General features: G+C 39.3%; 1 protein-coding gene across 9 annotated transcripts; it reads left to right on the top strand.

The window, feature by feature from the left end:
* The first annotated feature begins 5,650 nt into the window (after positions 1 to 5,650).
* LOC115122450 (SKI family transcriptional corepressor 1 homolog-B-like) lies at positions 5,651 to 15,434 on the top strand. 9 transcript variants are annotated; one of them, XM_065012367.1, is made up of 9 exons: positions 5,651 to 6,734; positions 7,885 to 9,631; positions 10,482 to 10,569; positions 10,659 to 10,757; positions 11,025 to 11,093; positions 12,136 to 12,210; positions 12,625 to 12,699; positions 13,381 to 13,446; positions 13,796 to 15,434. In XM_065012367.1, exons 2-9 carry the CDS (start codon positions 7,895 to 7,897, stop codon positions 13,891 to 13,893), a joined length of 2,307 nt encoding a protein of 768 aa, XP_064868439.1. In that variant the 5' UTR covers positions 5,651 to 6,734; positions 7,885 to 7,894; the 3' UTR covers positions 13,894 to 15,434. The 9 variants fall into 9 exon arrangements, with proteins under 9 accessions (XP_064868439.1, XP_064868436.1, XP_064868435.1 ...); XM_065012364.1 differs by having other exon boundaries at positions 5,651 to 9,631; positions 13,799 to 15,434; XM_065012363.1 differs by having other exon boundaries at positions 5,651 to 9,631.
* Positions 15,435 to 17,242: the final 1,808 nt, after the last annotated feature.

Raw genomic sequence — 17,242 nt, 5'->3', positions numbered from 1 at the left:
TAAAGCTATCTGGTATGCAGAGACTCTGTAGTGACAACCTTTCAGACAGTTGTCTCAGACTTTGCCGTAATGTGATTTAAGTGGCCTTCTGAGAACACACAGTCTGAGTTATGCCAGTTGAAAAGGTTTAATGTCATATGTAAATCACCATTCATTCATTTGATCAGGGGAAGAAAGTGCAATATTATAACCGCATCAACAATAACAAAAATCTTAAATGTCCTTGTATTTCTACGACCAATAATGTATTCTCTCTTCACTGAAAGATTGCCCAGTGTTGTTGCAATAACCATGAGCGTTTTAAAATATAACCTGTACCCAGTCACCCATGACCATGAAAAGTATTCTATGTCAAAACTAGCTGTAGAAAATTGGATGCCTTTTGAGTTTGAATTGGTTCGTGAACTGGATTAATTGATGAATGAGACATGGATTAAAGTGGTTCAATTTTGATAATAACAATTTAGTTGTGTTTTCTTTGTAAGATGACCTTATTATAGTCCTTTAATGTTCCGTCTGTATTTCAGTTTGGGTTTTTATTTAGAAATGCTAGATTTCTTTTTCTTCTTCTGTAAATCTAAACCACAGAATGAGTTCACATCTCAGGGTGACTCCAGGATAAAACAAAAGTTGATGTATTTTCCCCTCTGAGTCAGATGTTTAACCCTGGGCATTTCAAGACTACTAAAGGCAGTTTTTTTGTTGTTGCACCAGGTTGAGACAGATGCCCTTGGGTGAAAATGCCAATTAAAAGAAAATGTAAAGTGGTTGAGCACAACTTGAAGTGAGGGCGTCTTTGCCTGCAAAGACAGAACGTTGGCAGAGTAGTTTTGCCATCCCTCTGCTGGTTTTGGGCTGTACCTGTTGTACTAAGAATATTAGTAGCACTGCCCTGCAAAGGGGTATTGTTCTTGAGACGTTAAACCACGTTTGACCAGGGAAACCAGGTATGTGGAGAGTCAAGCTAGCTGTTAGCTAGCCACTTATAAACTTCATCATCTTCATGCCCATTACAACATAAGTCCACAAGAAAGTGTTCACATATGGTCAATAATTACAATCTAGCTCAGTGGTTCCCAAACTGTGGGTCAGGACCCACTTTGGGTCGGGGCAGGGGTCCAGGTGGGTTGCGGAATGACATTTTTTTTGTGCATTCCACAAATACATTTTTGTGATAAAACATTATTCTACGTGTAAATTTAAACCACTAAAACCAACTAGAAAGTATGCAGAAAAGGTCATGGACTATATATTTTAAATTATAGCCTATGGCCTTTGAGAACTTTACAATCAACAAAATAAAAGCTAGACAATCGCCATTGATTGTGTTATGTTTGAGCATAATAACACAGCATTAGCCATGTCAAAATGTATAGAATTGCAGGATATTAGTGTAACTGCTAAATGTTCTCTCAGCTCCATGGCGAAATGTATAGAATTGCCCCCAAAAAATGTGGCTTTAAAACTGCAACATTTTTTTTTCAGCTCCCATGGCTAAATGGGTAGAATTGCAGGAAATTTGCAATTCTCTTCACTGCCAAAATTATATTTTTTAGGCTGTATATTTTTGCGCCTGGGTCACAAAAGACAATGTCATTGGTGGGTCAAGAAGCCAAAAAAGTTTGAGAACCCATGGTCTAGTTAGTACATGGTGGGATCATTAGAAAGAACCACATCCAACCAACCATCTTGTTACCAGGGCCCCCTCCTCACCCCCCAGGATAGCTCTCAGGGTCTCTCAGCCCCTCCACCACAAAGGCACAAGTAAGTAAGTAGACTATGTACTGTAAGTATCCAACCCAATCATGTTTTGTTTTTTCGCAGCATAAAAGTGGGATGTCGGTGCAGTAATAGATTGTTAGTAGAGTTGGTCACAATTGATGAGGTCTCAAGTGACTCTATCCACTCCCTCTCTCTGCTCTGATGATTATCCATTTTGTGTGAATTCAAATGCACCCATGCAGATAATCAATTTGATAAACAGCCTACCTTTTTTTTAAGGCTTGTTTGGAAATTGATACAAAGTCTTCGAAATGAACATTTGATACCATGCAAATTGTGTACCAAATAGAAAGAGTAAAACATGATGTATAGCGATGTTAAATGTGACCTATTGTCTGATGAAAACGTGGATGCTCAATCTCGTTTTACCATCAACATCCCCGTTGGGATATTGACCGGGTTTTGTTTGGAGATGCGTCTCCATTTTACTCAATCCCGGGCCTTAATATTCCCATTTGCCACCGAGGCACGCGCCCTTATTGTATCGCCTGGTGACCTTTTTACAGAGCAGTCCAAGTTGATTAGCACATCAGGTCAGACAATAGGCGTCGGCGCTGTGCTCCGCCATTACCCAGAACCCTTTATCAATGTCCAGTAATTAAAATGTCACCGTTTAATTTTCGAGTCAACGCGTTCCTCTTGGAGCAATCTTTTCCCAATAAAAAGTGTAATCGAAATGCTCTTTTCACTTGAAACCAAAAGGACTCGGGGAGCCCATTTAAGTGTAGCCTATCAGCACAAGGAGATCAATATGTAAGAAGCGGATTGATTGGCTTCTAAAATGGAATGTATAGGGGTCACGGTTTTATAGGGTGCTGATACAACTGTTAATTATAGAACATTCGCTCTCGATCGGTTCTGTTATTAAACTTCTCCTGAATTAGGCACATTTGATTTATGTGACAATCTTTTCCACTTGGAACTTGCTTTAAGTCCATGAAGGCTTTTTACCTAAAGGACTGATTTACCTTGAATGAAATGTTTAATATAGCCTACTTTTATTTATTATTTTTTAAATGCCTCTAGAAGTAGATTTGATTGAAATAAGAGTTCGTTCAGTGTATGTTCATAGACAATCACAAAACATTTAACTAGTGTCAGTAAGAACTGTAGTATCAGTAAGTAAACTGGAACCTATGTCTCGTTTGAATTAATAGACTATGAGCCTATATGTGTTTTTATTCTGATTCACTCCAAGCTTAGCAGAGTGTAAATTGGACCAGCCTATGTTAGTCCAAATATAACATTGATCAACGCTTAGATTGCCATATGTTGCCTAGCGTAATTTCTCAATTTTACGAAGTGTAGGCCTATACCTATTTCGTAGGCTACATTGTGGTCATGGTTTAGCAGCGACCTCTAATTCATCGGCATATATATATTGATCACTTTAATGGAATTCTAGTTTATTCAGATTAATTCATGTTACATTTAACCAAGTTGTCAAATATACGTGTGTGTGGTCCCTTTTCGGGTTAGCACCAAAAACATAGATGGAGTAGCACCACTCTGAAGATATCTCACCTCTAATTTGACTATCGGCACTCTCTGAACCGCCGTAGAGCGCCGGGAGAGATGCTACTTGTTAATAATGCCTTCATTCATATACCGGTATAGGCGAAGCCCCTTTTACCCTACTCCTCTGTGTATTATCTGTTGTTGGCTACTTCAATATATGATAGAGTGCAAATAGTAGCCTAGCTCTGGTCTAATAGTAGCCAAATAGTAGCCTAGCTCTGGTCTAATAGTAGCCAAATAGTAGCCTAGCTCTGGTCTAATAGTAGCCAAATAGTAGCCTACTCTGGTCTAATCATAGCCAAATAGTAGCCTAGCTCTGGTCTAATAGTAGCCAAATAGTAGCCTACTCTGGTCTAATCATAGCCAAATAGTAGCCTAGCTCTGGTCTAATAGTAGCCAAATAGTAGCCTACTCTGGTCTAATCATAGCCAAATAGTAGCCTACTCTGGTCTAATAGTAGCCAAATAGTAGCCTACTCTGGTCTATATATGCATGTCACTCACATCCTAATTCATTATTTACTATCATTTTAGTGTAGGTTGTTACCATGTCTGCCATTTGCTGTGGCAAAATATGGGATTTAAGTTTATTTTGGTCATATTGGTTTATGAAGAAAAAAACTTTCCAATAATGCATCTAAACTGGAATACAGGCTATTTGGTATAGCCTACTCTTATGTTGTAGCCAAAGTTCATGTTATTGAAGTGATAGAATAAAGAATGTCACTTGTCAATATCCAATCTAACCATGTATTAAATATTACATTACGTTCATCTCTACAGAGATAGGAATTCTACTGACTTAAACACGGAACGCATTAATATTGTAGCGTAGGTTTGTTTAAACAATTGAATGCATATAAATGAGTCTCAAGGTAATTTACTCTTCGAAAAAAGATCTCATTGATGTGTATCCAACAGTAATAAAGGGCTCGCCTAAAATGACCGCTGAATCCGCTAATTAAAAGCGCTGCTCTCGTGCTGTATCCCGGCGCTGAACTCCCGCCTTTAATGAGCGTTGTGAGCCACGTGAGCTCACGTTTCTCCGGAATAAGCGGTGACAATGGCGTATTCAGTCGGTGGACTAAATAATTAAAAACATAGGAATAATTACAGTATAAAATTGTAATTATTGTTGGTCTGCAGGAAAGCCTTTTGATTGTGAAAGACGACACGACGGGACCGGGTCGGGTTTAGGTTTCCTTTTCTATCAATATTGCAGAGAGCCAAACTGACGGTCTTTCTCGCTGTCGGACTATGGTGCGTGGGCATTGCAGGGAAAACGAAGTCCAACTTTCGAAATAATTTTCATATTCATCAGCATAATAATGATTGATAACATTTGAATAGGCCAAATGTATGAAAAGACGAATTATTGCCCATATGCTCAGTATAATGTTTTGCATGGCTATTTAATAGGCCTACATAGATATAGTTTCTTTTGACATTGTTTTTTAATAAAGAAACCATAGATGTTTAAGGTCGTGATATCTATTTTACGAGACAGAGGGTGTCAATCCCAAAACATCTGGCGCATAACTGTTTTGTCAGTTCATCTAGACCTAGGTAAAACTATATATGCAGCTAGCTTATCCATAATGTAAATTCTAGTTGTCAACGGAAACATATTATGTATAGGCTAATTTATGCTAGGTTTAAAGGGCATAGATGTTCTACTTTAATGGTGTCTGCTTAGCAATAGTTGGCTGGAGGGCGTTTGTGGACGTTATTAACTCCTATTTGATTGTGGTAATTGTTCACATTTTGGCCCGGACAGTTTGATTAATTACATTTTAATCAGTGTCCATTTAGGACAGACAATGTTAGGAATATAGGCTATAGGCATTCAGGCTACATGTGCATTTTAAAATAACAAACAAATTGTAATTTTAGTAAGTCCTTAAACAATAAAAAAATGTAAAACATTGGAAAACGTATTTTTAAAATACAACAATTCAAACAAAACGTAAACCTCTGTCATTCAGACTGACCCAAATGTTGTTCAACCCGTGTATTTAGGCCTACGTGTGCAAATAGTTTAAATGTTATTTTAAACTAAAAAGAAAAGTTTGCATGCCGTTCCTTGAACTTTATGCCCCGGCAAGCTATTGATACCTCAGCACAAGGCTTACTGGGGTTAACTGAGGGGCATCGATCAGGTTATGAATAGTTAATATGGTCTTACAGTATTGGGTTTCAACACTAACCTCAGCCTATTGCTCTAATATATCACTCTGTTTGTAGACGCAATCTGCTCGCACCGTGTCCTGTGTGCTCAACAAATTTCCTTCATTTACTGACAGTTTGGTTCGTGGGTGGTGGGTATTGAGAGAGGGGGGGGTGTGCAGCAGCATATGACAGTCCCGCCCGAGGCAAGTTATCCGCTCATCTAGGATTCGGTCCATTTTCAATGCAGAATCTAAGAATGCACAGTATGTGATTTAAAACGTGTCCCATTGTTTGACATTCGAACAAAAGCACACGAGCCTTAAAATTCATGGCGTCTTTACCAGAAGGGCTGGAATTGATTTGCGTGTCCACGAGAAGCAAAACAGATGGTCGTGTAACTTGATAAATGATACATTCAGCCATTTTGTTGCCTTCGATTTCATATTCAGTTTTGTCCTAAATTTGCTCGTTTGTTAATACTGGAAATAGTCTATAGGCCTTCATTGGCATTTGGTAGGGGCAGTTACTCTCCGATGAAGAGTTGTGATATGCAAAAAATAAATAAATCATAAAAACATTTCCAATTAGCATATGGGTATAATACACACTTGTACCTACATGTGTGAAATGGGACAAATAAATGCACCCATCAAATTATAGTTATTTGTCTATTATTAAAATATCGTTGGTCATTAATTGTATCAAAATAGTGTCAATCTATCAAATGCACCTTACCACTTAGCACACCATGTTAATGCAATATATATCCATCTATCTTTCTCTTAATATTTTTTTCCCCACTTCTATGAAAGATCCACTGAGTAAAGTTTAAATGGATCAAGTAACAGCCTAGTGGCTGTTGTTCCTTCATTGTCCAGGAGATAATATAGTTAAAGAGAAGGAACGCTAAGTGGGTGTGCCTTGTCATCCATTAGTTTAGCGGTCACTTCTTCAGTGAGGAACGTCGACTGCTGTCTTGAGGAGTGGCGAAGGCTCGAGGACTGCCATGCGGTCACTCTCTCGTGCGCCACTCAGCCGGTGAGAGTAGAAGAGGATGGAAGTCCGTTCACTGTACTGAACCAGAGACAGAAACACTACAGAGAGAGAGAGAGAGAGAGATATTTGGCTAGTCTGAACGCTTGGTCCAGCAACAGTATATTTAATCTCGGACTAGACCTCTGCTTGTGTCGGTGATTTTTGTTCAACTTTTTGATGAAAAGTTGTTTCCTAAGCCTAGGAGTACTGTGCTCTTTTCCAGAAAGAAAGGTAAGGATCTTACTCTTTTCAATTCGTTGTCTTGTGTATTTTCTATTGAAATTTTAATATCTCATCACCAGTCACAACAGCTTCATATTTGACATGTTTTTCGTAAGTGTTACCTTTAATTTATTTTCCAATTCATATATTATTTTCGGAAGACTTATAGAATATATATTTACAACCATTGCGCAAAACCACCCAAAAAGTGGGACGGATGTGAGATGCTAAATGTGAGGGAAATATTTGCCTTTTGTAAAAGTCTATTTTAATATTTTATTGTAGGTCTATAAGGCGTTGTACTAACGTTAATCTAGGGAGACACGCATGCGATGTTTTAATTATATATATGGCTAGTCTTTTATTAACAGATCAAATACGTACAATTTAACCCGTGTAATTACCAAGAAAGCAGCTTAGCTGTTCTTTTCCTCTCTGGTAAGCGCATTGGCGCAGCTCAGAGTGTATTTTCCTTCTGCTCTTTTGCGTGTAAGGATCTTATGTAGTTCTTAAGTAATCACCCTCTCCTCTGAGCCGATTTAAAGACGACAGGAAAAGGTCCCGTGAATAAACAACTAACTGATCATGGATAGCCTTAGTTGGCATCGTCCTACAAAAAAATACAATCCAATAGGTCATGTTAAAAAATTAGCTTTCGGGTGGTTTAGACACATAATATGAATATGCCTATACTAAACATGAACGTTTATATTAAATTATGTAGACCTATTTTATTATTTATTTATCTATTTATTTAGAACTGGGTCACCAAACGACGAATAACTAACTAATCCTTGACTTTTGTGAATAATGCTGGGTTGAAAATGTTTTTGATTGTCCTATAATAACACTAAGTATGTAGTAATAATAATAATAATAATAATGCTGCATAGTTATTAGTATATAATAACACTGATCTTCTGCGTTACTTTTAAGACCTTGACCATGTTATTGTTAATATTGCACGAAATGTGCGCGCGTAGGCCTATTGGTAAGATTAATTACAAAGCTATTTCATGGCCTTTATTTATTTATTTATTTATTTGGAATGAATTGCAAACTATTTAGGGCTAGTGCATTTTTTGACAGGCGTTATGCCAACTATAGGCCTATATGGTAGTGCAATAGGCTACCCTAAAATGTCTATTTTTATTTTCAGACTTCCAGGAATGGAGTCGATACCCAATCAACAACCAGCGGGACGAGACTCCAGCTCTTCCCCCAGCTCCAAGCAGGACGTTCAGCCCTTCTCCAGCCCCATCTCCCTGAAGCCTAACCAAGTCAGCGAGACCGCGTTGTATGGAGTGCACATCGTGTCTTTGGTCATAGATGGCCAGGAAAGACTTTGCTTGGCGCAGATATCCAACACATTGCTAAAGAACTACAGTTACAACGAAATCCATAACCGACGCGTTGCTCTTGGAATCACCTGCGTCCAGTGCACGCCCGTCCAGCTCGAGATACTGAGGCGCGCTGGCGCCATGCCAATCTCCTCGCGGCGCTGCGGTATGATCACTAAGCGGGAGGCGGAGAGGCTATGTAAATCATTCCTCGGTGCTCACAACCCACCAAAGCTACCGGAAAATTTCGCTTTTGATGTCTCTCATGAATGCGCGTGGGGAAGCAGAGGTAGCTTCATACCTGCCAGGTATAACAGCTCGAGGGCCAAGTGCATTAAATGCACATATTGTAACATGTATTTTTCCCCGAATAAATTCATATTCCACTCTCATCGCACTCCCGAGTCCAAGTATACACAGCCAGACGCAGCAAACTTCAATTCGTGGAGGCGCCATCTCAAACTAACAGACAAAAGCTCGTCGGATGATGTTGCCCACGCGTGGGAGGATGTTAAAGCGATGTTCAACGGGGGAAGTCGTAAGAGGACGCTACCTATGAGTGGGTCATCCATGTCCTCTCCTTTGAAGTCACATTCCACCAGTAACCCAACCCAAAGAAGTTCCCCCGAGGTACCCCATAAAACGTTGCGCTGTGACGAAGACCGAGGTAGGCCTAACATCAGTCTGTCAAATGGCGTCCGGAACTACCCGGTTATCCCTGTGCCCAGTAAGAGCTTTGGGATGCTTCAAAAGATCCAGCCACCGCTCTTCCCCCACCCGTATGGATTCCCTGCGTTTGGACTGTGTCAAAAGAAGGACGACGGCGTGGGAGAGACAAATAAAACCAACGTTTCGGGTGTCTTTTGGCCAGGAGCAAAGGACAGTATCTATCCCTCTTTCCCGATGTTTTGGCCAACAGCAGGTGGCCTGCCGATGCCACCGTATCAACAGTCACCACCCAAACCACCCACAGAGCTCTTAAGTGTCAGACAGAGTGATCTCGAGTTATCGGATCAAAGTGACCGGTGCGCAAACACACCTAAGGATAGCTTTCAAGACAGCGAACGGTGCTCCAGCTCACAATCCACCCGGAACGACGAGGATAAATCCGGGGATGAGGCCCGGTCGACGGAAGGACTCCCCACAACTCCACGGAAGATAAATTACATCTCTGCGTTCAGACCTGTGGTGAAAGACGCCGAAAGCATTGCAAAGCTATACGGCAACAGGGACACGTACAGCGGTGTGCGCTCTGGTTACCTATCGCCAGATTTCGTGAGTGAAAGTTCTAGCTATAGGTCTATGTCCCCGGATGTGGATAGCGTGGACGACCCAGACGTTGACGTGGAGTCAAACAGGGCACACGAGGACGAAGAGTCAGTCCAACTGTCAGTGGAGGACCGTCAGAGTCCCCCGCCCCTCAACTCAGCCCATTCCGGGCCTGAAGATAGTCGAGAGCTGGGGACAAGTCCAGGACCACAACCGGAAGATTCCCACTCCGGGTCCTCTGATGACGAGAGGCAGGGTGGACAGGTGTCAGAGCGCCATGATACACCGGTGTACGAAGTAAGTGTGCCAAGGTCCATATGAGTGCTTTGATGTTCAATATATTTACGCACATATTTGTAAATTAATTTAGGCATCAATCCACGGAGACTTATTTGGATCCCATATGAAAATGGGTGATGTTTGGTATTGTAAGTGCATGGGCATAACGTATGGTCATCATGCTATGTTTAATGTTCCAATGTCCATAGGCCTTACAGGATGTTGATATGGCTGGCAGCTTTCAACAGTTTGAAGCCTAAACAGTAGGCTAAATGTGATGTTTTCAACGCGTTTTTGCAAGGGATTTTTCATATTTTGGTCAAATGAAAAGAAAAAAAAGCCACTTATATGAACTATATCCAGGCCTTCTCGCATGGGGTTTTATTGTGCTGTTGAAAACCCTGACATTACAGAAGGCTGAGCCTGTTTAGACATACATTGGCAGGTTGGAACAAATATGGAAATTATATTTTGTTAAAATAAATTTTGGCAATGACATTTACAAAAAAGACCATCGTCCCAATATTAAAGAGAATGGAGTAGGCTTGTTTTAATAATAAGGTCGCTGAGTGGTAGCCTAGGTCTGTGTCTTGTCTTTTGTTCTAAAGATAATTGAAGTGGTTCTGTTTGGAGTGTTTACTGCGAGCCTTGTAGTGTGTTGGGAAAAGGTTAGGCCTGCGCCGGCCTCGTCCTAATGTCAGTCAAACTGCAATTTAGATAGGTGGACAACAATTTAATTACTTCCCTATAATTATAAATTGGAGACGTGTCACGTGGGTATATCCGTTCAAAGAATTGCTTGTGAAATGAAGAGAATTATAGATAATTGCAGTTGTATTGACTATAATGGCTTTGGTTAATTTTGCAGGTGTACACACATGAAAAGGATGGACACATGCCTTTGAACGGTCCATCTACGTTTGGATCAAAACATAGCAGCCCATTGCAATCGAACGGTAGGCCTATTATCTTGCATAGTACATATTCATGGTATAGTTTCTGTATGCAAATAGACACGTCGCTTATTACTGTCTGTCTTTATCAGGTGTCCTCCATGTTTCCGACCCACATAAACAACGTTCTCCTACAAGAGAGGACGTTCCACAAAGAGCCTATCAGGACCAAGCAAAGGAAAGCCCACCATGTGAGTCTCTTTCTTTCTCTCTCTCTCTCTCTCTCTCTCTCTCTCTCTCTCTCTCTCTCTCTCTCTCTCTCTCTCTCTGTGTGTGTGTGTAAAAGTTTAGTAGGCCTACCATGGTAATATAGCCTATTGTATTATATTTTATGTAACGAAATTGTTAGCCAAAGGTTTCTCACTTTTTACTGTTCCAAATGTGATCATTTATAACAGAAAATTGAGTAAATTAGATTAATTAATGAGCTGATGCCATCTTTAATATTTCTCTCGCAGGCGATGGGGCATTACGTCAGCATGACGTCAGTAGGATCCACGAAAAAGATATCGAAAACATGGCTAAAGGTAATCATTAGATTTTTATCAATGATCATTGACATTTGTTTATATTGATTAGACTCATGCAAAACGACCAACAAGTAGGCCTAGCCTAGCCTCGTTTCGATCTCATCTTAAATTGAACAAAGCAAGGTGGAAATCACTAAACATAATAGGCTCATTTTAGGTTCTGGGAATAAAAAAATAAAAAAATCATATTTAGCATTGAATTACCAGAGTTATATTTTAAACATAACGAACACGTGTGAACGCGGCTTGCATCTCTTTGCATCTCTACTTCCTCAAAGCCTACTATTTCAACATTCGAAAAACCCTCGTGTTGTTTAATTCTAAGCCTTTTTATGGAACATGAAAACCATGTTCCATGTTGGTCTTGTGTAGGCTACGACGTGTGGAATCACCAGTCTAATAGACTGAGGTTTCCCCTTCCATATCTAGGTCCTGCACTAACAACATAATACCTATTATGATCTGTCTAATAATCTATTTTTTTTTTTAAATCGCTTTATAAAAAAATGTTATGCCTACAGCTTAACACAAGTTTGCACGGTCACGTTTGAATTGTTTTCCATTCGTTAACCTCCTCTAATGTTAAATTATGAGAAACGGAATTGTTCTACTTATTGTAACACGAAATCGTTTTTACACTATTAATATTTTAACGAGCCCAGCCGTTAAGCTGCGGCGCTCGAGCCTCTAACCCCGAGGCGATGGAGCTAATTATTTAGCAATACCATGCTTGGAGACACAGTGAGGCTAAACGACTGTTTGCGTTCCAACCATAGGCCTTCTGATAATAGTTATTACGATACTATAGGGAAATAAACCAAGGGAAACTGTGTGGTTGTTTTTACCCATAGGCCTGTGTTGTATTAGGCCTATAAAGGCCTGTAATCAAAATCAAATGCTTTAATTGTTGAACAGGCAAAGATAGGTCTGCAATATATAGGGTTAGTATGTTGAATGCCACATTTGGAATTTACTGCTTTGTCTATTGCCTTTTTACAACGACGATTATGATAATGGTGATGACCGCTTTGGTTTGCAGAGGAACTTCAGAAACAGCTTGTCGAACAAGTGGAGCTCAGAAAAAAGTTGGAACGCGAATTTCAAAGTTTAAAAGGTAGGACGCTTTATTGTCCTACTGCTTAAACATACACAGAGTCGAGGTGCAGCTGAAATATTTACATAAGGGGAAACAGGCGCAACTCGATCTATTAAAGTAAAAAAAAAAATGTAACTCTATTTTTTAAGAGTTAAAGTCATTCACGTTTCCACCATCTTGGCCTGTTTCAGAATGAGTTTAAACATAAAGAGACATACAGCGAACATATTGACTACAACGAAGCAAACATTAGTGGACAGCGGCATGGTGCTGAAATGGAAGTAAATGATTGTTTAGCTTCAAAAGCGAGAGCTGCTCCTGTTTCCCACACATTGAGGTCTTTATTAATGCTGAGAACCCATTAGGCTTAAATTCTATTATTTGTACTTGCGCACTGTGTTAATAGTAGCCGTCTGCTTGCTCACTATGCAGATAATTTTCAGGACCAAATGAAGAGGGAACTGTCCTACAGAGAAGAAATGGTCCAACAACTTCATATTGTCCGAGGTGAGTCTCCAGGAAAAATGATCGAAATATGCTAAATGGTCAGTGTTTTAATAAATGAAATAATATGTCCCGACTTAAATTGAATGAAATGACCCATATCGTTATAGCATTTATGTTCTAAAGTATGACAACGTGCGTGTACAAGAACAGTCATATTGACTTTGTTGCTTCCTTGTACCACACAAGAATGAAGAGGGGAAAGTGACACTTGCATAAATTCGGTCATTATATAATTAGGCTGCGTGTCCACAATCTACAAATAATAGCTTATCATTCCTGTCAAACAGTCAACATTTTTCGCAATTTGACTGGAAATTGTCGAATGAACTGCAATAATATCAAACCATAGAGAGATTGATTTCGCTGTGTTTTGTTTGTAAATGTTATTTTCTCCTAAATCACGCACTGGAAAATGTAAAAGGCAGACCATTACGTATCGTCGTATCAGTTACATACAGTAGACGACAACAGCTGATGCCGCCCTTTCACGGATAGACTAGTTCTAGAGTTACTGGAACGCGGTAGTGTAAATACACACTTCAACTACACTAAGAGGTCACTCAAAATACCCGAGGGTGAACAACATAAATTACAGTCATCCATTTCAAAGTTTACAAACCACCGCTTTGTAGCTCAATTATTGCGTTTTCTTTTCTTATTATTTCTGTGTTGTTTGCTTAGACACGTTGTGCAGCGAGTTGGATCAAGAAAGAAAGGCGCGTTATGCAATACAACAGAAGCTAAAAGGTAATTTATATGGTCCAGAAACAGAACATGTATCCAGTTTCAGTCCATTTGTGAATTAATTCAATGGCTAGCTGGGCAAGAGCATGGCCTTCTAATGGACTTTGATTATGACTAGTAGTATTTGTCAAATTACAACCGTACCTATGCAAGTGCTACTTTTTATTCTTCGCTAGCATGTGTGTCCTTGTGATATGCTAATTCCTAGCACATTTGATATTGAGCAGAACTACTGTGAGGTGTAGACTGAACTTAGAGGAAAGAACGACTAGAGAACACAGTGTGGATAGAAACATAACAAAGACATTTCATCTGCCCAGTGTTTGAAGTGACACATCCCCTTTCTCCCTAGAAGCTCATGACGCCCTGCACCATTTCTCCTGCAAGATGCTGACCCCTCGCCATTGTACTGGAGCCTGTACTTTCAAACCCCCTCTGCTGCCTCCATAATAGACCACAAGACCCCCCATGACTCCAGTACAGCTCACTGCAGCCAAAAAGAGAGACACCCACCTCAAGTAGTCACAGTCTCTCCGTAACTTCTTTACCTTTGCCCTCCCTCACCAGTCATCCAAGGATTCACAACTTGTGAACACACTCCAGCGCTTTTTATTTAACGCAGAAGAAGTGTCTATGGAGGTCAGGAGAACAAGACCTTCCATTGAAAAGAGCTCTTGAAGATACACCAACACCAAACGACTGGTCCATTGTATGTGTTGTATTTATAGACAGTTATCAGGTTGTAAAGAGCTCTTGATATGGACTCACCAAGTCCCTTTGAATCATAATCCATTGCTCTTCATATATCCCGTGTATATATATATATATAAATATATATATATGTGGAGATGTGCAATGAGTTGTATAATGTGATATTTCATAAGTAACACGAATCCTAGCATTCTTGGGTTGTTTTACCACATTATGTATGTGTTTTTACATATATTTATTTGTGTTTAAGTTAGTCGTTAATCTGTTCTGTCCATCTGAAACATTAAACAATGTATATTATTGATGTAAAGCACTTTAAAAAATTGGCAACATTACTACTGATCTGGACCTTACTGGACTAAGAAATAAAGTCAACTCTGTTAGGCATCTAATGTATAGAAAACACTTCCTTCCAATGCAGCGTTTCCCAAATGCTGGAACAGGGGGATCCAAAGATGATGCACCTTTCTAGGTTTTTGTCCTAGCCCTAACACACCTGATTCAAATCAAAGGCTTGATGATGAATTGTTGATTAGTTGACTCAAGTGTGTGAGTGTTAGGACACAAACACCGCTTTGGGTCACCGAGACCAGGAAAGGGAAACGCTGTTCTAATGGCGCCAACATTTATTCTAGCACTTATTTCGAAGTAACCAATGACCTTTCAACCTTGAACTAATTAAAAAGGTTCCGTTTGCCTAAAATGTCACACAACAGATTAGTATTTTACAGTGTATAGAATGTTCATTCAGTCTCAACTATGATTGTTTTTATTCATACATAGATACCATGTACAGTATATTCATTATAAAAGGTATATTTCTTCCGTATGATTTGAGCATTCGGTTACAAGACACACCCAGCTTCTGTTGTACCTAATAAAGGGTTTGAATCATCGTCAGACCCCTACCATACATTAAATAAACCACAGGCACAGAAACCAAACCTATTTGTTGTCTATTTAATTCTGTCTTGTAGGCTTTATTTTGTCATGTCAATCCTTTGTGCATGGCAAGAGTTATGAGTGGGGATGAGATTAAAGGAAACCAAGACGCCACGTAAAGAGACTTGAAACGGACATTTGTGACTGAATTCCATGTTGTGCAGTTGATTTCTGTAACCAATCTTTTTTTAAAATCAATTCCAAGACAGTTGGTTATTTTTTTCCACGATATATATGACCTTTAAAAAGTGTTGTTGTGACCCCATTAAGGGCCAATAAGACTCATGTATGTATTATATCAGAAATTAATGTAAAATACGATTAAAAAGTGAATCCTGTTTTTGCCTTGTCTCCTGAATGTCTCTTAATAGGAACGATACTGACACCTGCTGGAACCTTTAAGGAATAACAACCTGATTTAAAATTAATTTAGCATCCAGGTTGTTTAATCTTTATTTTTATTTTTTCATATCAAACGACTCATTCCATACATGGGCTGTCTCAGAAGTCCAGTCAAGTTATGTTCGACATTCTGTCAGGGGAATAGCCCTGTTTAATAGTGAAATCTAATTATTCTGATGTGAAGCCTAATAGCTATTGATTAAATGCTCTTTAGATGGCCCTCTGTCCCTAGGCACAAGAGAGTAAGAGAGATGCTCGCATAATGGCAGTGATGCATGTTGAATATTAATCTTTTTTGACAGTAATTGCTCCCCACATGAAGGCACCTTTTCATTTGAATACTAACCACTGGTGTGTGTATTGTAACATGTTTACACAAGGTATCCTGAAGAAGTTGTCTATGAACCAGAATACTAACCACTGGTGTGTGTATTGTAACATGTTTACACAAGGTATCCTGAAGAAGTTGTCTATGAACCAGAATACTAACCACTGGTGTGTGTTGTAACATGTTTACACAAGGTATCCTGAAGAAGTTGTCTATTCATTTGAATACTAACCACTGGTGTGTGTATTGTAACATGTTTACACAAGGTATCCTGAAGAAGTTGTCTATTCATTTGAATACTAACCACTGGTGTGTGTGTTGTAACATGTTTACACAAGGTATCCTGAAGAAGTTGTCTATGAACCAGAATGCTAACCACTGGTGTGTGTATTGTAACATGTTTACACAAGGTATGCTGAAGAAGTTGTCTATGAACCAGAGTTTTCATGTTCCTGTTCCGTCCACATGAGAACGGCATTGAACAGAAGTGATGTGATCATTTTTTTGCTGTTGCACATGGTATAGATCAGCAACACAGTATCGATATAATCATTTATATATTTACTGGTTTGTTAAGCCTCATACTATCACAAACTACTAAACATTTGACTCGACACAACTTCACAAGTTCAACTGACATTTGAGTGAAGTACTGACATAGTGACATTGATTACATTACACTGATTAACAGATACCGTTGAAGTATGATTATTTTTAATTTTTTAATCATGATATTTTTAAAGATATATTTCAGTATGACTGTATACACCAGTATGATTGTGAGAAGCCACGAATAAAAGTCTTCTTAAATTATAAGAATAAACAGACCACATAACCCATTACACCCTTGGTAAATAGTGTCGGAGGGCTGCCCTCAATACCAAACAATACTCTTTTTGAAAGTCTCTCAAACTGCTTGTCGTGGTACACCCAAACATATAAAAGCCCACTTAAATATCAGTTGTAATGAGTGAACCCATTTTCACAGTGAATGATTTCAGATTTATTTGCTTTTTTGTTACAATTGTTCAGAATGGCCCAGCCAAACATGAGAATGAAAGGGTATGGTTTGTACATCATAGAAGTTTATCAACCTATTAGAGTGGCCATGAAATAATGTTTGTTCCTGTTCATTATGCCAACATTGGTCATGGAATATAACTCTAAATGACTCCTTTGACAAAGACAAATACAAAGTTAACCTGCACTTGTCCTGTAACTGTGGACATCACATTGAACAGGTGGGGACTGGAACATGTGCAACAGCCGTCCCTGTTCAAACACCCCTCCACGTGAGCCTTCTATGGTTGACTAAAGTCATCCGTAATGGATTTGTGTCATCAATCATTACATTGAAGATGAATTGCATTGTTAGGGAGTAATGTACTCCACCCAGTGTTCTGTTCATGTCCCTCT

This window comes from Oncorhynchus nerka, linkage group LG27, assembly GCF_034236695.1.
Source record: "Oncorhynchus nerka isolate Pitt River linkage group LG27, Oner_Uvic_2.0, whole genome shotgun sequence".
NCBI lineage: Eukaryota > Metazoa > Chordata > Actinopteri > Salmoniformes > Salmonidae > Oncorhynchus > Oncorhynchus nerka.
Note: the sequence above shows the minus strand (reverse complement) of the source record. Positions and strands in the feature narration are given on the sequence as shown.

What these genes read in the sequence shown, in the direction of transcription:
- LOC115122450 (XM_065012363.1), top strand. Translation starts at nt 7,820, where the DNA reads ATGCCAACTATAGGCCTATATGGTAGTGCAATAGGCTACCCTAAAATG. An exon ending in AGCAAAGGAAAGCCCACCAT is followed by an intron (nt 10,758 to 11,024) that starts GTGAGTCTCTTT and finishes TTTCTCTCGCAG; the next exon opens with GCGATGGGGCATTACGTCAG. An exon ending in ACAACTTCATATTGTCCGAG is followed by an intron (nt 12,700 to 13,380) that starts GTGAGTCTCCAG and finishes TTGTTTGCTTAG; the next exon opens with ACACGTTGTGCAGCGAGTTG.